Source organism: Cherax quadricarinatus, chromosome 89, assembly GCF_038502225.1.
Source record: "Cherax quadricarinatus isolate ZL_2023a chromosome 89, ASM3850222v1, whole genome shotgun sequence".
NCBI classification, from domain to species: domain Eukaryota; kingdom Metazoa; phylum Arthropoda; class Malacostraca; order Decapoda; family Parastacidae; genus Cherax; species Cherax quadricarinatus.
The window spans coordinates 17,480,486-17,506,388 of NC_091380.1; the positions used below are offsets into that span (position 1 = coordinate 17,480,486).

The 25,903-nt window shown below is 41.5% G+C and overlaps 1 protein-coding gene across 1 annotated transcript in view; it reads right to left on the reverse strand.

Annotated features, from left to right (window-relative positions):
- Window positions 1-25,903, reverse strand: part of LOC128697134 (trichohyalin) — a 130,186-nt gene that overhangs the window by 33,078 nt on the left and 71,205 nt on the right. The window contains exons 5-8 of the mRNA XM_070104231.1: window positions 24,872-25,247; window positions 9,675-9,924; window positions 6,567-6,784; window positions 3,026-3,157 (exon numbers count right to left, since the gene is read on the reverse strand). Of these exons, the coding sequence (XP_069960332.1) occupies window positions 3,026-3,157; window positions 6,567-6,784; window positions 9,675-9,924; window positions 24,872-25,247 (976 nt within the window). The remainder of the gene's footprint in view (window positions 1-3,025; window positions 3,158-6,566; window positions 6,785-9,674; window positions 9,925-24,871; window positions 25,248-25,903) is intronic.

Here is a 25,903-nt window from a genome sequence, read left to right on the forward strand (position 1 = left end):
CAAAAGTACACTTACAAAAGCACTTACATAAATACACTTACATAATTGTTCGAGTTTTGAGCTGTTCGTACCCTGAGGTACCACTGTATTTTATAACATATAATTCACATATTGTATACTATGCAAAGAAATAAAATTTTGAATTTGAATATTGAATTATTACTAATTATTATAATTATTATTATTATTATTATTATTACTAATTTTTTCTCAAACCGGCCATCTCCCACTGAGGCAGTGCGACCCAAGAAAGAAGCACTGACACCATCACTCACTCCATCACTGCCTTGCTAGAGGTGTGGTGATACTACAGTTCAAGAATTGCAAATCACCCCCTCCCCCCTCTGGGCCAATCCTTCAGAGTGCAGACATTGTACTTCCCACCTCCAGGACTCAAGTCCGGCTAACCAAGTTCCCTGAATCCATAAATATCACCTTGCACACACTCCAACAACATGCCAAGTCTTTATAAAAACCACTTGGCTCCATTCACTCACATCTAACATGCTCACACGTGCTTGCTGGATGTCTAAGCCCATCACACCCAAAACCTCCTCTAATATTATTATTACCAAAAAATGCTCCCATATGGGTATACAGTGGTACCTTGGGATACAAACAGCTCAAAACTCAAACAATTATGTAAGTGTACTTATGTAAGTGATTTTCTAAGTGCATTTTTGGGGGTCTGAAATGGATTAATCTAATTTACATTATTCCTTAAGGTGGCCCGGTGGCCTGGTGGCTAAAGCCCCCGCTTCACACACGGAGGGCCCGGGTTCGATTCCCGGCGGGTGGAAACATTTCGACACGTTTCCTTACACCTGTTGTCCTGTTCACCTAGCAGCAAATAGGTACCTGGGTGTTAGTCGACTGGTGTGGGTCGCATCCTGGGGGACAAGATTAAGGACCCCAATGGAAATAAGTTAGACAGTCCTCGATGACGCACTGACTTTCTTGGGTTATCCTGGGTGGCTAACCCTCCGGGGTTAAAAATCCGAACGAAATCTTATCTTATCTTATCTTAACAAATTCATTCAGTACCAGAACTTGAACATCCTTCTGGAATGAATTAAATTCATATCCCGCGGTACCACTGTACATATACATACAACACAGTAATATGAATTATCCAAAGTAAAAGGACACAAGTGCAACTAATGTGAAATTTTATTGTGGCAACGTTTCGCTCTCCAGGAGCTCCTGGAGAGTGAAACGTTGCCACAATAAAATGTCACATTAGTTGCACTTGTGTCCTTTTACTTTACATATTGTCGGTAATTCTACCAACATTATTCCAGATTCTCCTCCACCACGATGCTGTGAACACTAACACCAAGGCCGAGGGACTGATTACCTCATCTTTTGTATATAGTTCTACTGTCTTCCTATTATGTACTAGAATCTGTATTGATAAAGCCACTGGATGGCAAAATGTCTACAATAAAGATATCCAGATGTTGCACATGTGTCTTAACTTTCAACATTATTACACATGAATTATCCAAGAGTATGAAATAACTGAGGTGTACAAGTTTGGGATAAGTAAAATATTCCCTCCGGTCAAATACAATACTAGGTAAACTAGATATGAAAGTCTGTATGAATAAAAAAAATACGTACTAATATTAACGAATTTAGAACGGAAAGCTTCGTGTGATATAAACACTGAATATCTTGGTTCGTATTTGTTAGTTTTGTAAACCTGTAATTAGGTTCCTGGGTGTTAGTTACCTTACACCTGCTGTACCTGTTCCCTTAGAAATAAGTAAGAACCTGGGTGTTAGTGGACTGGTGTGGGTGGCATCCTGGGTGTTAGTGGACTGGTGTGGGTGGCATCCTGGGTGTTAGTGGACTGGTGTGGGTGGCATCCTGGGTGTTAGTAGACTGGTGTGGGTGGCATCCTGGGTGTTAGTAGACTGGTGTGGGTGGCATCCTGGGTGTTAGTGGACTGGTGTGGGTGGCATCCTGGGTGTTAGTGGATTGGTGTGGGTGGCATCCTGGGTGTTAGTGGACTGGTGTGGGTGGCATCCTGGGTGTTAGTGGACTGGTGTGGGTGGTATCCTGGGTGTTAGTGGACTGGTGTGGGTGGCATCCTGGGTGTTAGTGGACTGGTGTGGGTGGCATCCTGGGGGACAAGATTGAAGGACCACAGTGGAAATAGGACAGACAGTCCTTGATGACGCACTGACTTTCTTGAATTATCCTGGGTGGCTAACCCTCCCAACCCTAGGTTATCCTGGGTGGCTAACTGTTACCCTGGGTTATCCATGATGGTTAATACTCTCTACCTTGTGTTACCTCTGGGAAATACTTGGGTAGCTCTGGATATACTTGGGTAGCTCTGGGTATACTTGGGTAGCTCTGGGTATACTTGGGTAGCTCTGGGTATACTTGGGTAGCTCTGGGTATACTTGGGTAGCTCTGGGTATATTTGGGTAGCTCTGGGTATACTTGGGTAGCTCTGGGTATACTTGGGTAGCTCTGGGTATACTTGGGTAGCTCTGGGTATACTTGGGTAGCTCTGGGTATACTTGGGTAGCTCTGGGTATACTTGGGTAGCTCTGGGTATACTTGGGTAGCTCTGGGAAATACGTACTTAGCTCTGGGTATAAGTTAGGCAAATATATAGCTGGGAGAAGTTGGATTTTAAAAGGACCTGCCTAGTATTGGCCTGTAGGCCTACCTCACCATTTCTATAATATCATGTATCTTTATTTCTATGAGTACATGTACAAGATATATAGGCCTAGCTGACATCATTGATATACTACTGTATAGAAAGCTGCTTGTTATACAGAGCATTTCAGGCAAATTAGGTTAATTTTGTCCCAGGATGCAACCCACACCAGTCCACTAACACCCAGGTACCCACTGTACTGATGGGTGAACATAGGCAACCGGTGTAAAGAAACACGCTCAATGTTTCTACCCTTGCCAGGAATCAAACCCGGACACTCATCATGTGAAATAAGAGCTTTAGCCAATAGGCCACGAGTAATGTGCCATAGGAGCAACAACGTACCAATGTTGAGGTCGTAGTAAGTGACGAGGCCGGTGACAAACTCACAGTAGAGGAAGTTGTGAGTCTCGTTGATAGTGCGCACACACCAGTACGTGTTGTTGGCAGCGTTCATACAGAAGCAGAACTTCCCATCTGAAAAATATATTTTTACAAACAGTAATGATAATATAATAATAATAATACGTTGAAGATTGAGACACTTATGCAACATATACGAATCTTTATTAAGGAAACGTTTCGCCACACAGTGTCTTCATCAGTCCAATACAAAGTAGAAATGGGCTATGAGAGGAGGAGTTTGAGATAATCAGTCCCTCAGCCTGGAATCAATGTGTTCAGTCCATCAGTCTTGTAGAAAGTGCAGCATATGGCCTTAGAAGTGGCTTATGTACTGTAGTCAGGTGAGTGGAAGCAGGAGGAGGCAGGATCACAGTGGGACCATCCACTAGTGTAAGTAGGTCTTCGTCCAAAGGTTGGTCAAGTATTGAAGAATTTCTTGTATCATGATCCCATCATGTTGCAGTGTCTGACAGATGTGATAAATGGTTTTGAAAACCAACAAGTTGAAGACTGAGACACTTTTGCAACATACGGGAATCTTTATTTAGGAAACGTTTTCTCAATAAAGCTTCCCATATGCTACATAAGTGTCTCAATCTTCAACTTGTCGGTTTTCAAAACCATATATCACATAATAATAATGCATACCTACAAGTACAAGTATACAAGGTATATAGACCATATCCGACATCAATGACATACTACTATAGCCGGGGGTGGTACCGCCATCTATTACTCTAATGAACTATCATGTTGTAACACCACTTGTTGTAATGATGAATATGGAGAATACATTTTTACAAATTTTACTGTATAAAACCATATGACTCCAATAACAATCAGTGCAATTTACCGAATGCCTCATATAAACATCCCAAATTTTAGCGATAAACTAAAGACACTAATAACAAATAACCAAATGAACAAGCGCCGCCACCTCCTAGCCGGAGACTTCGACATCAACTTTGGCTTAACAGGTGACCAGCCAGTAACTGATTTCATCAACAATATGAATACACTAATACCAGTTATAACAAAACCAACCAGGCTAACTAAAACAAGTCAACCATGACCATATATGGACTAATATACTAGCTCCCCTTAAGTCAGGGATAATCACAGACGGCACTACTGACCACTACCTTACCTTCCTCTTAACATTGGTAAACAACCACTTGAATACAACAAGGTCTCTTTTAGACTCCATGATGAGGCCTCAATAAGTAACTTCACAACAGAGCTAGGTACGGTTGACTGGCATGCAGAATTCCCCAATGCGAATGCTATCGGTGATTGTATAGACATATTTCTTAACAAATTACTTGGACTATGTAACAAACTCTGTCCCATAAAAACTAAACAGATTATGAATAAACGGCTAGGTTGCTCATGGCTAATTAACAGCATACTAAGAACCATTGATAAGAAACATAAATATGAAAAGCAATATAGACAGGGCTTAATACACAAAGATATTAAACATTATGCATCAGTGCCCACTAAACCAAAAAGAAAATCTAAGCAATTGTACTACTCCATTAGATTCACCGATACAAGAGGAGATATAAAAAAGACCTGGAAGACTCTCTCAGATTCTGGGAATCCACAAACTTAAAAAACTAGGGAGATTGTCCTAACTAAACCTAATGAAACACAATTATAGCCTACTGATACAGTTAACAAGACAAATGACTTCTTCTCAACCATACGATCAAATCTCGCCAGCAAAATCCCAGGTACCAGTGCCCGAGCAAGTGATTACTTAGATGGGATTTTCCCAATCTCCTTCTGTCTTGCACCACCCGAGCCCACAGAAGTCATCACGATTATTAAGTCTCTTAAAAATAAATCAGGAAATCTGGCTTAAGTCCCGCCACTATTGTATAAACGAGCGGTTCATGTTCTTTCACCTGCTATTTCATTATTTTTTAACAAATCACTAGAAACCAGCACTTTTCCGACACCACTCAAGACAGCAAGGGTTACACCAATACACAAACGTGGTGACCCCCACACATGTAAACAACAACAGGCAATATCAAACTTACCACTGCTATCCAAAGTCTTCGAGAAACTTGTGTGCAAGAGATTATATTCCTTTAAAACAGTATAAAGCATCCTCAACCCCTGGCAATTTGGCTTCAGGAAAAATAAAAAAATAAAATAAAAATAAAAACACAAATGTTGTAATTGTAAAAATGCTAGATCTGCTTTACACAGCACTTAAAAAAATGAATATCCATTAGGATTCTTTATTGACCTAAGGAAAGCTTTTGACACAGTAGACCACGACATCCTACTCCACAAACTTGATCATTATGGTATAAGAGGCCATGCACTTACATATTTCAAATCCTACTTTACTAACAGGTACCAATACATCTCTATTAAGGACACAACCTCATCAACAAGACCACTTGATACTGGAGTGCCTCAGGTAAGTGTCCTTGGTCCCCTGCTCTTCCTCTTAAACATCAATAATCTTCCTAATGTATCACAAAACCTTAAACCTATTCTCTTTGCTGACAACACGACTTATGTCATTTCCCACCCTAATCTTACCTCACTCAACACCATTGTTAACGAGGAGCTAGTAAAAATATCAACCTGGATGACTGCTAATAAACTTACGCTTATTATTGATAAAATCTTCTACATTATGTCTGGGAACAGAACAGGTGTTTCCCAGTTGAACATTATGGCTGACAACACTCTTATTGCTAAACATAATGAGGCCAAATTCCTAGGCCTGCATATAGATAGCAACCTGAAATTCAACACCCATAACCAACACGTAACAAAAGAAGTATCCAGAAGTCAGGGAGGATCTGTATAACTTTTACTATTAAGATACATATTTGAAATAAGTCACTCAAAATATGTTTTATATTAATGGGGATGTAGTTAGCCCATAAATGCCATGAGCATCAAGTGGGGAAAAATGATCCCTCTATTTTTTTTTCTTGTAAGTGGGGAGAGGTAATGAGGAGTGATCCAGGGAAGAGTACTCAAATTCCTTTGATCAACAAGTATACACTTACATCAAGACAGATTACCCTTGAAGGGTAACTAACCAGTGGCGGCTCGTCATAGGAGCTGCAGAGCTGCAGTTTCCCCAGATGCTCACTGCCAGATGTATGACTTCAACCTTACGCTAAAATATTGTAACTTGCAATTGAAAAATATATTACAGGAAAAATCTGCTGTATGTTGTTTTCAATGTATTTATAAGCGAATTTTTAATTTTTTGGTTGAAACGAGATAAAAAATGATTAAGAATAGAAGTTTGATGCGGTATGATAGTATAGGTATTACTAGCGCTACGAGCCGCCACTGTAACTAACACACAAGACAGGTTACCCTTGAAGGGTAACTCTACCATACAAGACAAGTTAACCTTGAAGGGTAACTAACATAAAAGACAGATTACCCTTGAAGGTAACACTGCCATACCTGTGCATGTGTACAAGGATCAACTCACCATGCCAGAGGGGCGGTGTACGCCAGTGATCGTTGTCGTGGGTGTAACAATTAAGCATTGTGTAATTACACTGTGCTAAATTATTTTTCAACTTCCTCATCTTCTTCTTCTCCTTCAACAGTCGTCGCTCCAGCTTCACTCGCTGTCGTTCCTGCCGCAACTTCAGCCGCTCTTCCCGCTTTCTCTGTCGTTCCGCTTGCTTGATTTCTAATCGAAAACTGAAGTGTGATTGCCAATTAATAACAATAATAATAATTCACAAAATCATAATATGATTTTTTAAATATTCAAAATATTGAAAAGTATAGAAAAATGTGCTAAAACATTATTTTAATGCATTTTTCAGTGACTCAATGTGGTTGAGCCATTTTCTGACATTCCTCAAATTTTGGCTAAATTATGAATAAGACAACTGTAAAAAAAAACAAAACAAATGCCAATAATGGCCGGCCGGCAAAGATCTCGCTTCACACATGGAGGGCCCGGGTTCAATTCCTGGTGGGGCAGAAAAATTTCAACGCGTTCCCTTACACCTGTTGTCCTGTTCACCTAGCAGCAAGTAGGTACCTGGGTGTTAGTTGACTGGTGTGGGTGGCATCCTGGGGGACAAGATTGAGGACCACAATCGATACACCAGGAATACCATTTGTTTGTGTAATAAAACACCAGGAATGACTGTTTTCCTTTATCAAGCAATACATTACTGTATTCTGAGGAATAATTAAAATTTACCCAACACAAAATTTGCAACACAATCCTATTTCAGATGGTAAATGATCTATTTAATGTATTTATGGGTTAGCAGGCCAGCAGCAGCAACATCCTGGTTGACCAGGCCAGCACCAGAGGAGCCTGGCCCATGGCCGGGCTCTAAGAGTAGAAAAACTCTCGAAACTCATCAAAGCTATAACGAAGTTGGGCCAGTATTGGTGATTGTGATGGATGGTGATTGTGATGGATGGTGATTGTGATGGATGGTGATTGTGATGGATGGTGATTGTGATGGATGGTGATTGTGATGGATGGTGATTGTGATGGATGGTGATTGTGATGGATGGTGATTGTGATGGATGGTGATTGTGATGGATGGTGATTGTGATGGATGGTGATTGTGATGGATGGTGATTGTGATGGATGGTGATTGTGATGGATGGTGATTGTGATGGATGGTGATTGTGATGGATGGTGATTGTGATGGATGGTGATTGTGATGGATGGTGATTGTGATGGATGGTGATTGTGATGGATGGTGATTGTGATGGATGGTGATTGTGATGGATGGTGATTGTGATTGTTCTGCTGTGATCATAACAATAATGGACAACTGAGGAACTAACAAATTTTGCTTCCAAATCAACTGGCCCAGTGGAAGGCCATTAAACTGACCCAGTGGAAGGCCATTAAACTGACCCAGTGGAAGGCCATTAAACTGGCCCAGTGGAAGGCTATTAAACTGGCCCAGTGGAAGGCTATTAAACTGGCCCAGTGGAAGGCCATTAAACTGGCCCAGTGGAAGGCCATTAAACTGGCCCAGTGGAAGGCCATTAAACTGACCCAGTGGAAGGCCATTAAACTGGCCCAGTGGAAGGCTATTAAACTGGCCCAGTGGAAGGCTATTAAACTGGCCCAGTGGAAGGCCATTAAACTGGCCCAGTGGAAGGCCATTAAACTGACCCAGTGGAAGGCTATTAAACTGGCCCAGTGGAAGGCCATTAAACTGACCCAGTGGAAGGCTATTAAACTGGCCCAGTGGAAGGCCATTAAACTGACCCAGTGGAAGGCCATTAAACTGACCCAGTGGAAGGCCATTAAACTGACCCAGTGGAAGGCCATTAAACTGACCCAGTGGAAGGCCATTAAACTGACCCAGTGGAAGGCCATTAAACTGACCCAGTGGAAGGCCATTAAACTGACCCAGTGGAAGGCCATTAAACTGACCCAGTGGAAGGCCATTAAACTGACCCAGTGGAAGGCCATTAAACTGACCCAGTGGAAGGCCATTAAACTGACCCAGTGGAAGGCCATTAAACTGGCCCAGTGGAAGGCCATTAAACTGGCCCAGTGGAAGGCCATTAAACTGGCCCAGTGGAAGGCCATTAAACTGACCTAGTGGATGGCTATTAAACTGGCCCAGTGGAAGGCCATTAAACTGGCCTAGTGGATGGCTATTAAACTGGCCCAGTGGAAGGCCATTAAACTGGCCTAGTGGATGGCTATTAAACTGACAAAGTGGAAAGCCATTAAACTGGCCCAGTAGATAGCCATTAAACTGGCCCAGTGGAAGGCCATTAAACTGACCCAGTGGAAGGCTATTAAACTGGCCCAGTGGAAGGCCATTAAACTGACCCAGTGGAAGGCCATTAAACTGACCCAGTAGAAGGCCATTAAACTGACCCAGTGGAAGGCCATTAAACTGACCCATTGGAAGGCCATTAAACTGACCCAGTGGAAGGCCATTAAACTGACCCAGTGGAAGGCCATTAAACTGACCCAGTGGAAGGCCATTAAACTGACCCAGTGGAAGGCCATTAAACTGACCCAGTGGAAGGCCATTAAACTGACCCAGTGGAAGGCCATTAAACTGACCCAGTGGAAGGCCATTAAACTGATGCCCACTCAATCAAGTGTATACAGTAATTTTTATCGTCTTCTTAAGCGACTCCCTAGTCAAGGTAAGGGTGTCACTATCTGGTCTCCCATCCAGTTACTAGCCACACCCTAATGGACCTAATCTTACTGAGTGGAACAGATTTTAGTACTAAGCGACTCCCTAGTCAAGGTAAGGGTGTCACTATCTGGTCTCCCATCCAGTTACTAGCCACACCCTAATGGACCTAATCTTACTGAGTGGAACAGATTTTAGTACTAGACAGTTTATCTGTAGGAAGTCAAAAGTGCTCAAATAACACTTAAATTTTAACTTTCAGAAATATCACCTCCACAAACTTAACCACACAATCATCACTACACAACGGTAATCACTACAGAAGTCATCACAACACCTCACTCACTACACAACAGTAATCACTACAGAAATCATCACTACACCTCACTCACTACACAACAGTAATCACTACAGAAGTCATCACTACATAAATAATGAGTTACCTTTTATCGCACCAGCAGCGTGACCTCGCTGTAGTTTCATTATTGATGGTGGGCGGCTGCCTCTGGTGTGGGGTTGGCTGCCGCACAGGAAAAAGTTGGAACTGCTTGCTGCCATGGTGTTGGTGATAGCTGTCTCCTCCGGGAAGTCTGAGGACCGGCTCGCTCTCCTCCACTATGGTCTGGTCATTGTCCAATGTTTCAATGTTCATGTGACTCGTGTCTTCATTTGAGATGTCATGTCTCTCATTTTCTGTAGGGCAGCAGAAATGTCTAATGTCAATTTTATCTACCAAAAGTTAAACAGCCCATCTTCATTTTGTATGAAATACAGTGGTACCTCGAGTTATGAACTTCGTACCAGAAGGCTGTTTGAGTGCCGATACCAAACAAATTTGTTCCCATAAGGAATAACGCAAATTACATTATAGTGTTTTAGACCCCCAAAAATACGCTTACAAAACCACTTACATAATTATTCGAGTTTTGAGCTGTTCGTGTCCCAAGGTACCACTGTATTTTATTTTTACCTCTATCAACTTACAGTGGTGCTCCTCACATTACAATGGTTCGACTCATGATATTCTGACATTCCAAAGGTGCAACAGTGATACACATTCAGCAGTCATATGTGCTTAACCAAATTACCCCACGGCCATTATGTTTACTAAATACCCAAGTGTGTCATGCTTCTGGTAATTAATTACAGTAATTATTTCTGTATTTATTTAGTGATGTTAGTCATCTACTTATTCACTTTTACATTCATCATATTACTCATTACTCATACTAAATTTACGATATTTTTGACTAATGAGTTCTTCGGAACACCTGTGTTGCTGCAACACTGGTTCTCCCAGGCATGAGGCATTACCTTACTCTCCCTCATAACAATTACTTTACTCCCCCTCATAACAATCGCCTTACTTCCCCCCATAACATTCACCTTACTTTCCCTCATAACAATCACCTTACTTCCCCTCATAACAATCACCTTACTTTCCCTCATAACAATCACCTTACTTCCCCTCATAACAATCGCCTTACTTCCCCTCATAACAATCACCTTACTCTCCCCCTCATAACAATCGCCTTACTTCCCCTCATAACAATCGCTTTACTCTCCCCCTCATAACAATCACCTTACTTTCCCTCATAACAATCACCTTACTCTCCCCCTCATAACAATCACCTTACTTCCCCTCATAACACTCACCTTACTTCCCCTCATAACAATCACCTTACTTCCCCTCATAACAATCACCTTACTTTCCCTCATAACAATCGCCTTACTTCCCCTCATAACAATCACCTTACTTCCCCTCATAACAATCACCTTACTCTTCCCCTCATAACAATAACCTTACTTCCCCTCACAACAATCACCTTACTTCCCCTCATAACAATCGCCTTACTTCCCCTCATAACAATCGCTTTACTCTCCCCCTCATAACAATCGCCTTACTTCCCCTCATAACAATCACCTTACTCTCCCCCTCATAACAATCACCTTACTTCCCCTCATAACAATCACCTTACTTCCCCTCATAACAATCACCTTACTCTCCCCCTCATAACAATCGCCTTACTTCCCCTCATAACAATCGCTTTACTCTCCCCCTCATAACAATCACCTTACTTCCCCTCATAACAATCACCTTACTCTCCCCCTCATAACAATCACCTTACTTCCCCTCATAACAATCACCTTACTTCCCCTCATAACACTCACCTTACTTCCCCTCATTACAATCACCTTACTTCCCCTCATAACAATCACCTTACTTCCCCTCATAACAATCACCTTACTCTTCCCCTCATAACAATCACCTTACTTCCCCTCATAACAATCGCCTTACTTCCCCTCATAACAATCGCCTTACTTCCCCTCATAACAATCGCTTTACTCTCCCCCTCATAACAATCGCCTTACTTCCCCTCATAACAATCACCTTACTCTCCCCCTCATAACAATCACCTTACTTCCCCTCATAACAATCTCCTTACTTCCACTCATAACAATCACCTTACTTCCCCTCATAACAATCGCCTTACTTCCCCTCATACCAATCACCTTACTTCCCCTCATAACAATCACCTTACTTCCCCTCATAACAATCACCTTACTTCCCCTCATAACAATCACCTTACTTTCCCTCATAACAATCGCCTTACTTCCCCTCATAACAATCACCTTACTTCCCCTCATAACAATCACCTTACTCTTCCCCTCATAACAATCACCTTACTTCCCCTAATAACAATCACCTTATTCCCCTCATAACAATCGCCTTACTTCCCCTCATAACAATCGCCTTACTCTCCCCCTCATAACAATCACCTTACTTCCCCTCATAACAATCACCTTACTTCCCCTCATAACAATCACCTTAATTCCCCTCATAACAATCACCTTACTTTCCCTCATAACAATCGCCTTACTTCCCCTCATAACAATCACCTTACTTTCCCTCATAACAATCACCTTACTTCCCCTCATAACAATCACCTTACTTTCCCTCATAACAATCACCTTACTTCCCCTCATAACAATCACCTTACTCTTCCCCTCATAACAATCACCTTACTTCCCCTCATAACAATCGCCTTACTTCCCCTCATAACAATCGCCTTACTTCCCCTCATAACAATCGCCTTACTTCCCCTCATAACAATCGCTTTACTCTCCCCCTCATAACAATCGCCTTACTTCCCCTCATAACAATCACCTTACTCTCCCCCTCATAACAATCACCTTACTTCCCCTCATAACAATCACCTTACTTCCCCTCATAACAATCACCTTACTTCCCCTCATAACAATTGCCTTACTTCCCCTCATACCAATCACCTTACTTCCCCTCATAACAATCACCTTACTTCCCCTCATAACAATCACCTTACTTCCCCTCATAACAATCACCTTACTTTCCCTCATAACAATCGCCTTACTTCCCCTCATAACAATCACCTTACTTCCCCTCATAACAATCACCTTACTCTCCCCCTCATAACAATCACCTTACTTCCCCTCATAACAATCACCTTACTTCCCCTCATAACAATCGCCTTACTTCCCCTCATAACAATCGCTTTACTATCCCCCCTCATAACAATCGCCTTACTTCCCCTCATAACAATCACCTTACTTCCCCTCATAACAATCACCGTACTTCCCCTCATAACAATCGCTTTACTATCCCCCCTCATAACAATCGCCTTACTTCCCCTCATAACAATCACCTTACTTCCCCTCATAACAATCACCTTACTTCCCCTCATAACAATCACCTTACTTCCCCTCATAACAATCGCCTTACTCTCCCCTCATAACAACCACCTTACTTCCCCTCATAACAATCACCTTACTTCCCCTCATAACAATCACCTTACTTCCCCTTATAACAATCACCTTACTTTCCCTCATAACAATCGCCTTACTTCCCCTCATAACAATCACCTTACTTCCCCTCATAACAATCACCTTACTCTCCCCCTCATAACAATCACCTTACTTCCCCTCATAACAATCGCCTTACTTCCCCTCATAACAATCACCTTACTTCCCCTCATAACAATCACCTTACTTCCCCTCATAACAATCACCTTACTTCCCCTCATAACAATCGCCTTACTTCCCCTCATAACAACCACCTTACTTCCCCTCATAACAATCGCCTTACTTCCCCTCATAACAATCGCCTTACCTTCCCTCATAACAATCACCTTACTTCCCCTCATAACAATCATCTTACTTCCCCTCATAACAATCACCTTACTTCCCCTCATAACAACCACCTTACTTCCCCTCATAACAACCACCTTACTTCCCCTCATAACAATCACCTTACTTCCCCTCATAACAACCACCTTACTTCCCCTCATAACAACCACCTTACTTCCCCTCATAACAATCACCTTACTTCCCCTCATAACAACCACCTTACTTCCCCTCATAACAATCACCTTACTTCCCCTCATAACAACCACCTTACTTCCCCTCATAACAATCACCTTACTTCCCCTCATAACAACCACCTTACTTCCCCTCATAACAACCACCTTACTTCCCCTCATAACAATCACCTTACTTCCCCTCATAACAATCACCTTACTTCCCCTCATAACAACCACCTTACTTCCCCTCATAACAATCATCTTACTTCCCCTCATAACAATCACCTTACTTCCCCTCATAACAACCACCTTACTTCCCCTCATAACAATCACCTTACTTCCCCTCATAACAATCACCTTACTTCCCCTCATAACAATCATCTTACTTCCCCTCATAACAATCACCTTACTTCCCCTCATAACAATCACCTTACTTCCTCTCATAACAATCACCTTACTTCCCCTCATAACAATCACCTTACTTCCCCTCATAACAATCACCTTACTCTCCCCCTCATAACAATCACCTTACTTCCCCTCATAACAATCACCTTACTCTCCCCCTCATAACAATCACCTTACTTCTCCTCATAACAATCACCTTACTCTCCCCCTCATAACAATCACCTTACTCTCCCTCATAACAATCACCTTACTTCCCCTCATAACAATCACCTTACTTCCCCTCATAACAATCACCTTACTCTCCCCCTCATAACAATCACCTTACTTCCCCTCATAACAATCACCTTACTCTCCCCCTCATAACAATCACCTTACTTCCCCTCATAACAATCACCTTACTTCCCCTCATAACAATCACCTTACTCTCCCCCTCATAACAATCACCTTACTTCTCCTCATAACAATCACCTTACTCTCCCCCTCATAACAATCACCTTACTCTCCCTCATAACAATCACCTTACTTCCCCTCATAACAATCACCTTACTTCCCCTCATAACAATCACCTTACTCTCCCCCTCATAACAATCACCTTACTCTCCCTCATAACAATCACCTTACTCCCCCTCATAACAATCACCTTACTTCCCCTCATAACAATCACCTTACTTCCCCTCATAACAATCACCTTACTCTCCCTCATAACAATCACCTTACTCTCCCTCATAACAATCACCTTACTTCCCCTCATAACAATCACCTTACTTCCCCTCATAACAATCACCGTACTTCCCCTCATAACAATCGCTTTACTATCCCCCCTCATAACAATCGCCTTACTTCCCCTCATAACAATCACCTTACTTCCCCTCATAACAATCACCTTACTTCCCCTCATAACAATCACCTTACTTCCCCTCATAACAATCGCCTTACTCTCCCCTCATAACAACCACCTTACTTCCCCTCATAACAATCACCTTACTTCCCCTCATAACAATCACCTTACTTCCCCTTATAACAATCACCTTACTTTCCCTCATAACAATCGCCTTACTTCCCCTCATAACAATCACCTTACTTCCCCTCATAACAATCACCTTACTCTCCCCCTCATAACAATCACCTTACTTCCCCTCATAACAATCGCCTTACTTCCCCTCATAACAATCACCTTACTTCCCCTCATAACAATCACCTTACTTCCCCTCATAACAATCACCTTACTTCCCCTCATAACAATCGCCTTACTTCCCCTCATAACAACCACCTTACTTCCCCTCATAACAATCGCCTTACTTCCCCTCATAACAATCGCCTTACCTTCCCTCATAACAATCACCTTACTTCCCCTCATAACAATCATCTTACTTCCCCTCATAACAATCACCTTACTTCCCCTCATAACAACCACCTTACTTCCCCTCATAACAACCACCTTACTTCCCCTCATAACAATCACCTTACTTCCCCTCATAACAACCACCTTACTTCCCCTCATAACAACCACCTTACTTCCCCTCATAACAATCACCTTACTTCCCCTCATAACAACCACCTTACTTCCCCTCTTAACAATCACCTTACTTCCCCTCATAACAACCACCTTACTTCCCCTCATAACAATCACCTTACTTCCCCTCATAACAACCACCTTACTTCCCCTCATAACAACCACCTTACTTCCCCTCATAACAATCACCTTACTTCCCCTCATAACAATCACCTTACTTCCCCTCATAACAACCACCTTACTTCCCCTCATAACAATCATCTTACTTCCCCTCATAACAATCACCTTACTTCCCCTCATAACAACCACCTTACTTCCCCTCATAACAATCACCTTACTTCCCCTCATAACAATCACCTTACTTCCCCTCATAACAATCATCTTACTTCCCCTCATAACAATCACCTTACTTCCCCTCATAACAATCACCTTACTTCCTCTCATAACAATCACCTTACTTCCCCTCATAACAATCACCTTACTTCCCCTCATAACAATCACCTTACTCTCCCCCTCATAACAATCACCTTACTTCCCCTCATAACAATCACCTTACTCTCCCCCTCATAACAATCACCTTACTTCTCCTCATAACAATCACCTTACTCTCCCCCTCATAACAATCACCTTACTCTCCCTCATAACAATCACCTTACTTCCCCTCATAACAATCACCTTACTTCCCCTCATAACAATCACCTTACTCTCCCCTCATAACAATCACCTTACTTCCCCTCATAACAATCACCTTACTCTCCCCCTCATAACAATCACCTTACTTCCCCTCATAACAATCACCTTACTTCCCCTCATAACAATCACCTTACTCTCCCCCTCATAACAATCACCTTACTTCTCCTCATAACAATCACCTTACTCTCCCCCTCATAACAATCACCTTACTCTCCCTCATAACAATCACCTTACTTCCCCTCATAACAATCACCTTACTTCCCCTCATAACAATCACCTTACTCTCCCCCTCATAACAATCACCTTACTCTCCCTCATAACAATCACCTTACTCCCCCTCATAACAATCACCTTACTTCCCCTCATAACAATCACCTTACTTCCCCTCATAACAATCACCTTACTCTCCCTCATAACAATCACCTTACTCTCCCTCATAACAATCACCTTACTTCCCCTCATAACAATCACCTTACTCTCCCTCATAACAATCACCTTACTCTCCCTCATAACAATCACCTTACTTCCCCTCATAACAATCACCTTACTTCCCCTCATAACAATCACCTTACTTCCCCTCATAACAATCACCTTACTCTCCCTCATAACAATCACCTTACTCTCCCTCATAACAATCACCTTACTTCCCCTCATAACAATCACCTTACTCTCCCTCATAACAATCACCTTACTCTCCCTCATAACAATCACCTTACTTCCCCTCATAACAATCACCTTACTCTCCCTCATAACAATCACCTTACTCTCCCTCATAACAATCACCTTACACCCCCTCATAACAATCACCTTACTTCCCCTCATAACAATCACCTTCCCCTCATAACAATTGCCTTACTCTCCCTCATAACAATCACCTTACTCTCCCTCATAACAATCACCTTACTTCCCCTCATAACAATTAGCTTACTTCCCCTCATAACAATCACCTTACTTCCCCTCATAACAATCACCTTACTTCCCCTCATAACAATCACCTTACTCTCCCTCATAACAGTCACCTTACTTCCCCTCATAACAATCACCTTACTTCCCCTCATAACAATCACCTTCCCCTCATAACAATTGCCTTACTCTCCCTCATAACAATCGCCTTACTTCCCCTCATAACAATCGCTTTACTCTCCCCCTCATAACAATCACCTTACTTCCCCTCATAACAATCACCTTACTCTCCCCCTCATAACATAATTACAGCTTCAACGTCACTTTGCGCCAAATATTCTCCTACTTAATATTTCGTCTGCTGTTACATTAATCACATTTATCAATAACATTAAGATTATTTTTCTTCTTCTCCCAATAACAACTTTTTCGCTGAATATCAAATGAAGTTATTTTCACCAATATTAGTTTGCAGTAATGTAGGTTCTCCTAGATGTAAGGGGCAGCTCCCATTTCGTCCATTTAACGGCATTACTTATTACGACAACATGACTCAACCACTTCATGTTGTGTTGATGCCACGACCCAATCACTGCATGTTGTGTTGATGCCACGACAACATTACCCAACCACTTCATGTTGTGTTGACACCATGACAACACGACCCAACCACTTAATGCTGTGTTAACGCCGTGACAACATGGCCCAACCAATTCATGTAGTGTTGATGCCACGACCCAATCACTGCATGTTGTGTTGATGCCACGACAACATGACCCAACCACTTAATGTAGTGTTGATGCCACGACCCAACCACTTCATGTTGTGTTGACACCATGACAACACGACCCAACCACTTAATGTAGTGTTGATGCCACGACCCAACCACTTCATGTTGTGTTGACGCCACGACACCCTCAGCGGGAGGTGGCCGATTCATGAAGGAAAACAGAATCAATTAACTCTTACCTCTGAAGGCAATCCATAAGAAATACTACTTAACCCTTAAACTGTCCAAGCGTAGATCTACATTCACTCGCGTAGCATTCCAAACGTACATCTACGTGTTTGTTTTTTACATAAGAAAGCATGTAAAATTGAATGTAGATCTACGTTCAGAGTGCTACGTGAGCGAACATAGATCTACATTTGGACAGTTTAAGGGGTAATAGTTTACGACTGGTTCTTAGGTAGTTTTTAAACATTAGGAATAGTTTGCATATTAGTGTTTTTCTTTTTTTGCCTAACTATAAAAAGAAATACAAATTTGCATTTGAATTTGTACAATGATAATGAATAATTACTGTAAAAAGTACCAGTACAGTGGTATTTCGATATTCAAAATTAATCCATTCCAGGAGGCTGTTTGAATACTGAGTTGTATGAATATTGAATCAATTTACTGCACGTTACCTTCACTGAGGATTGATGATGGCCTAAAAGGAAGGTGGAGAGATGTTATTGTTTGGAAAGGTTGTCACCTCCCATAAAAACATCAGGTAACTGCCCGTCTGTTGTTGTTTTTCTCTTTTCTGTCTCTGTACAGCAGCACTTGAAGATGACAGGGATTCACTAGCATTTGATTTTTTTGTTGCTGAAGAAACCGTCTAATGTTGTCTGATAACGAAAAAAGGCACAATACCGTGACTGGAACGATACACAAATAACCTGCACATAGAAGTGAGGAGCTTATGACGACGTTTCGGTCCGACTTGGACCATTTACAAAGTCACACTGTAACTTTGTGAATGGTCTAAGTTGGACCGAAACGTTGCCATTAGCTCCTCTCTTCTATGTGCAGGTTATTTGTGTAATGTTGTCTGTTTTTGATGACATTTCAATTTTTTTCTAAAATGATCAACAACATCGTCACTGAAGAGGTTGATGCTCCTGTTGACAACAGTAATGTTAGGATGCCATTTTTCCACCAGGCTCTGTGTTTGACCCCAATGGTAACACAATTCCATAATATCTGTGGTAGGAATATTGCCCTTACTGCTTCCCTCATCTGAAGAACAAATTTCCTCAATCACTTCTTGCTGCTCCATGTGCAGGTCTTGAAGTTCTTCTTTAGTGAATTCATTCTTGTCATCCTCCACCAACTCCTCTACATCCTCATTGGCCTGGTGGTCTGGTGGCTAAAGCTCCCGCTTCACACACGGAGGGCCCGGGTTCGATTCCCGGCGGGTGGAAATTCCGACACGTTTCCTTACACCTATTGTCCTGTTCACCTAGCAGCAAATAGGTACCTGGGTGTTAGTCGACTGGTGTGGGTCGCATCCTGGGGGACAAGATTAAGGACCCCAATGGAAATAAGTTAGACAGTCCTCGATGACACACTGACTTTCTTGGGTTATCCTGGGTGGCTAACCCTCCGGGGTTAAAAATCCGAACGAAATCTTATCTTATCTTATCTTATGGACTGGCCCAGACAAACAATATCCTTCACTACAGGCTCTGCCTCAAAGTCTTCAAAAATCTCGGACTGGCACGATTTCTTGAAACTGGAAATTACCTGCTGGTCCGTGGATTGGATAAGAGGAGTGACGTTAGGGGGTAAGAACTTTACTTTAATAACACTGTATTTATCCACCAAATTTTCCTTCAAGCCTGGAGGGTGAGCAGGGGCACTGTCTATTACCAGAAGTGCCCTTAACCCGTCAACGGTCCAAACGTATATATACATTTTTTCAACATTTGATAGTATGTAAAAAAAGTAGATCTTATTGTTTTTTTACATTTGAAAATGTGTAAAAAAACTTTGATCTACCTTTTTTTTTTGTTATATTTGAAAATATGTAAAAAAAACATAGATCTACTTTTGTAGAACTACACATGTGAACGTAGATCTGCTTGGACCGTTTATGGGTTAATGGTAAGTTTTTCTCCAGAAGATACTGCTTCACACTGGGGCAAACACTTCATGTATCGACTCAGTCAAAAACTGCCGCGTTATCCAAGTTTACTACAGTGGACCCCCGGTTAACGATATTTTTTCACTCCAGAAGTATGTTCAGGTGCCAGTACTGACCGAATTTGTTCCCATAAGAAATATTGTGAAGTAGATTAGTCCATTTCAGACCCCCAAACATACACGTACAAACGCACTTACATAAATACACTTACATAATTGGTCGCATTCGGAGGTGATCGTTATGCGGGGGTCCACTGTATTAGCTTTCCACATCACACTGAGTTTATTTTTTATCACATTGTTTTTCATAAACACCCTTGGGTTTTCAGAGTGGTAGACTAGCAACAGTTTAATTTTGCAGTTCCCACTAATGTTACCACACAACAAGAGTGTCAGCCTGTCTTTCATAGGCTTGTGTCCTGGTAATGATTTTTCTTCTTGTGTGATGTAGGTTCTCTTAGGCTTTCTTTTCTAAAATGGCCAGTTTCATTACAATTAAAAACTTGTCGAGGAATAAATTCCTCAATGTCTACATAGATTTTAAATTCCTTAACCCATAAATGGTCCAAATGTATATATACGTTCACTACCGTACTGCCCCAACTTTTTTGAGGAAAAAAAAATTGTTGTTTTTTAATAGGAAAAAAGAGCATATGGTACCCAGGCATCCCCAATTATTTTAATATGGTGCACAGTGAGTGCTCACACCCATTCTCACATGTCTAGGTGACTCAGGCTTATTGTGGCAATGTTAAATGTAGGACACATAAAACGTATATATACGTTTGGACCGTTTACGGGTTAACAAAGTTTTCCGCCTTATCTTTGTTATGACTGGCAGCCTCCCCATACCTACCACACTATGACTCCCACTTCTCTTTTTAATCGTATCAAACTAGTCCATTAAATTCATTACTTACAGCACTGTTACCTGGGGTGTCTTGCCTACAATCACTATATAATTCCTTTGTTTTTTCACAAATCATTGTTTCAGAAATACTGTCACTGGCCGATTCCTTTTTGATAATCTACACCTAACAAAATTTTTTCGAATGGCCTTTTCACAGCAAGAATTTTCACTCCTTTCACTATAACAGCCCCTTTTATTGCCTCTTATTAATATTTCAATGTGGACAATATGATGGATTTCGCATACCATAGTGAGTGGTCAGGTCCAGCACACATGTCCCACTTTCCCAATTTGTAACGACGGTCTGGAGTTTTGAGACTCTCTGACCGCAGGTTCAAATCCCGCCCGTGGTATGGTTTTAATGAGTTCTTTTTTCACTTTAATTGTTTTTCTCACTGCTTTCCTTTTAAGCATGTTTCGATCACTACTCTTTTTTGAGGTGGCCATCATTAGTTTCAATGGGTGACCCTTTCATGCATGGGTGCAACCAGCACCCATGCATGAAAGGGTCACCCATTGAGGACACTGCAAATCTACAAGCGGATAGAAACCAAATTTTCAAATGGACCTAAGAAAACAATATGAAATTCAATAAGGAGAAATTTCAATTACAGTCCCGGTGGCCTGGTGGCTAAAGCTCCCGCTTCACACACGGAGGGCCCGGGTTCGATTCCCGGCGGGTGGAAACATTTCGACATGTTTCCTTACACCTGTTGTCCTGTTCACCTAGCAGCAAATAGGTACCTGGGTGTTAGTGGACTGGTGTGGGTCGCATCCTGGGGGACAAGATTAAGGACCCCAATGGAAATAAGTTAGACAGTCCTCGATGACGCACTGACTTTCTTGGGTTATCCTGGGTGGCTAACCCTCCGGGGTTAAAAATCCGAACGAAATCTTATCTTGTCTTATCTTATCCTCGGTTAATGATGGGGTTCCGTTCCTAAGATCACATCAGTAAACGAATTTATCACTAAGTGAGGAGCAGCCAGATTGGTAGTGGGTTTGTCTTAACCATCTTTGATATTGTTTTAATGTCATTTTTGCACCATGTATAACATTTCTGGTATATTTTTAAATGTTTATACAGCAGTGTATATTGTAATAAACAGAATTGAGGAAATCATCTCTAATATACATTGTTTAGGTCAGAGAGCCCATCGTGAGCCTGAGCCGTCGGTAAACGAGTATGTCGCTAAGTGAGGAGAGGCTGTACTCCACTATGGAAAACTCGTTAAATAAAAAATAGACCAGAGTATAAAATTCTAACCACACAACTGAGCAAAAAATTAATAAGAAGTAACCGGGAGTGATAATGTCAGTGGATTTCACTTTCAAAGATCACATTAATGTATCTACCACATCTGCTAGGAAAATAACAGGATGAATAATGAGAACCTTAAAAATTAGTGATGCTAAGTCCTGATGATTCTCTTCAAATTGCTTGTTCTCTCTAGGCTGGAATATTGTTGTGCATTAATGGCCCCTTTCAACGAAGGCAAAATTGCAGACCTTGAGAATATACAAAGAATGTTAACTGCATGTATAAGTTCAATAAAGCACCTAAATTAATGGGAACATTTAAAATCCCTTGGCCTGTACTCCTTGGAACACAGGTGAGAAAAATACATTATAATTTACACTTGAAAAATCCTGGAGGGACCAGTCTCATATCCACACACATAAATCACTCCCTATGAAAGCAAAAGACTTGGCAGGTGGTGCAATATCCCCCAATGAAAAGCAGGGGTGTCATGAGTACATTGAGAGACAACACAATAAGTGTCAGGGTCCCAAAACTCTTCAACTGCCTCACAGCATACAAAAGGAGAATTGAGGAAATGGTATGGTGATACCGACAAGATGTGGAAAAAGACACTTATGTACAGTTCAGGACATTTATTAAAGGAAACGTTTCGCCACGAGTGGCTTCTTCAGTCCTAATACAGAGAAAACTAAGAAAACACACATATATATAGTGGTGGGAGTCAGGTGAGGTGAAGCGTGGGTAGAAGTGGTAGTAGTAGTAGTAGTAGTAATGGAACTAAGGAGGTGAGGTTAGAGAGGGACCTGCTGGCATCAAGTAACACCAGACGATGTTGGACACCTCATGAAATTCAATGAAGCTAAACTAGTTATTAAAGAAGACGACTTAAGACGGAGAAAATGCATTGAAGCTGCACTAATTTCTGTCAGTAACACTATAAAGCAAAAATCCGGAAGTTACAGTATTTCAAAATTACTAAGCAAGAGGATATTACCCATCCTGGGAACTGGTGTTACTTGATGCCAGCAGGTCCCTCTCTAACCTCACCTCCTTAGTTCCATTACTACTACTACTACTACTACCACCTCTACCCACGCTTCACCTCACCTGACTCCCACCACTATATATATGTGTGTTTTCTTAGTTTTCTCTGTATTAGGACTGAAGAAGCCACTCGTGGCGAAATGTTTCCTTTAATAAATGTCCTGAACTGTACATAAGTGTCTTTTTCCACAAAAGGAGAATTACCAATAGACCCCTGGCTCTCTTCAAGAGGGGGCTGGACAGCCCCGTAAAGTCAATACCTGACCAGCTAGGCTATAGTTCATATGTAGGATTGTGTGTGGCTTGTGTTAACAGCCTAGTTGATCATACACTGATCTACTGCAAAGCCTGGTTATGGACCAGGCTGCAGGCACCTCCAGATAGACTCCAGGCAAATAATGGGTCTAGGGACTAGACCACAGAGTTCATTAGACATGGTTTCTGTATCACTCCTTTCAAGATTTACAAAAGTAATAGACTGTAGAGAGAATGGAGCGAAACAGAGTGACTTCAAGAGTGTATCAGTCTGTAGTGGAAGGAAGGCGGGGTAGGGGTCGGCCTAGGAAAGGTTGGAGGGAGGGGGTAAAGGAGGTTTTGTGTGCGAGGGGCCTGGACTTCCAGCAGGCATGCGTGAGCGTGTTTGATAGGAGTGAATGGAGACAAATGGTTTTTAATACTTGACGTGCTGTTGGAGTGTGAGCAAAGTAACATTTATGAAGGGGTTCAGGGAAACCGGCAGGCCGGACTTGAGTCCTGGAGATGGGAAGTACAGTGCCTGCACTCTGAAGGAGGAGTGTTAATGTTGCAGTTTAAAAACTGTAGTGTAAAGCACCCTTCTGGCAAGACAGTGATGGAGTGAATGATGGTGAAAGTTTTTCTTTTTCGGGCCACCCTGCCTTGGTGGGAATCGGCCAGTGTGATAATAATAATAATAATAATAATAGACTGATTACATCCTCACATCTGCTGCCTCCTCTGAAGATGCCTATTGTGTAGGTGCATCATGTGTCTTACTTATCCATAGTTACCACATCCCCAGCATAGGGCAAAGAGCACCAGTCACCATATAACAAAGACCAGTGTCAAGCGACTCTCCCCAATGAGTACTCCAACAACAACAACAACGTACAGATGCTTCTCGACTTATGATGGTTCAACTTACAATATTTCAACTTAATGTTGGTGCAAAAGTAATTACTGTGGAGATGAAACTTAAAATAATTACCCAGCATGAATGCGGCAAGTCCGTAACTTGTATTTGTTTATTTACCTTTCAATACTGGTAATTTGTTAGTTACAGTAATTATTTATTTATTCACTGAAAGTAGTTATTTATTTACTTATTTATTTAGCATATACAGTGGACCCCCGCTTAACGATCACCTCCCAATGCGACCAATTATGTAAGTGTATTTATGTAAGTGCGTTTGTACGTGTATGTTTGGGGGTCTGAAATGGACTAATCTACTTCACAATATTCCTTATGGGAACAAATTCGGTCAGTACTGGCACCTGAACATACTACTGGAATGAAAAAAGTTCGTTAACCGGGGGTCCACTGTATTCATATTCAACTTATGATGGGTTCACTGGAATGTATCACCATCATAAGCCAAGGACCCCCCATACAGCATCAAACAAATAATAAGATCCTCACCCATATCGTAGTCTCTTCCGATGATAATATCTCCGTCTTCATCATCACTGCCGGTGTCACTCTCTTCACTTGTATAACTTTCCTCTTCACCATGGTGCTCACTTGAATTAAAAAGAGTATCGTTATAGCTACTGTCCTCGTCTTCTGTGCTGTATGCATTGTCAAACACACTTGGGTCTTTGCTCGCTGATGTGGTGTTGTCATCATCTTGGTCTGCATCGCTCTCCCCAATTATCAAGTCAAAGTCACCAGATGCTTCTCTTTCATCAGCATATTCCTCATAATCATCTGGCATGGAGTCATCTATATCTGTCACAGAATCATCTTCATCTGTCACGGAATCCGGTCGAGAATCCTGCAGATGCTTTCGTATATCCTGGAAATTTCGAACGGGAATACAGTAAGTACAATATGTAATACAATAATTGACATACAATCATGCTTCATATAAAATATTCAGTGTTGCTCACATCACAAAAAATAGCTAAGAGAATGTAAAGGTATCCCAAGCTGTTACAAAAAACGTGATTTTTAATAAGCTTAGAGATCTCCAGGTAATACTAGAAAGGACTGCCCTTCTAGCATCCAGCCTGTTACTGGGTTTTCGTAACAATTAGTCAGTATCCTTGTCCAATTATCCATTAGAATACAATAAGATTTAATAGTGCTTCAGGATTACAACTGGTAGGCTACTAACTAAAGAAATTAAAATTTAATAAGCTTATTAATAAAGAAGTCTAGGAGTATATTATCAAAAATAAATTAAATTTAATATAAACATAATCAAGATAATCACTTCTCTCGTGTACAGTAGTATTGTACTGAAGGCACATATCACATTTATATGTCTTAAGTACCGTCTGGTGCATTAACATTTAATAATACAAATATATACAAGTTTGTGTGTATGCGTGTAAGTGCTCTAAGTAGTTCGCTATGTCTCATGACTCGACTAGACTTAAACAAGTGACTGACAAAGTCCTCACATAAACTAACTTCTTGACCAACCTGGCAATCAGAACAGCTTGCTTG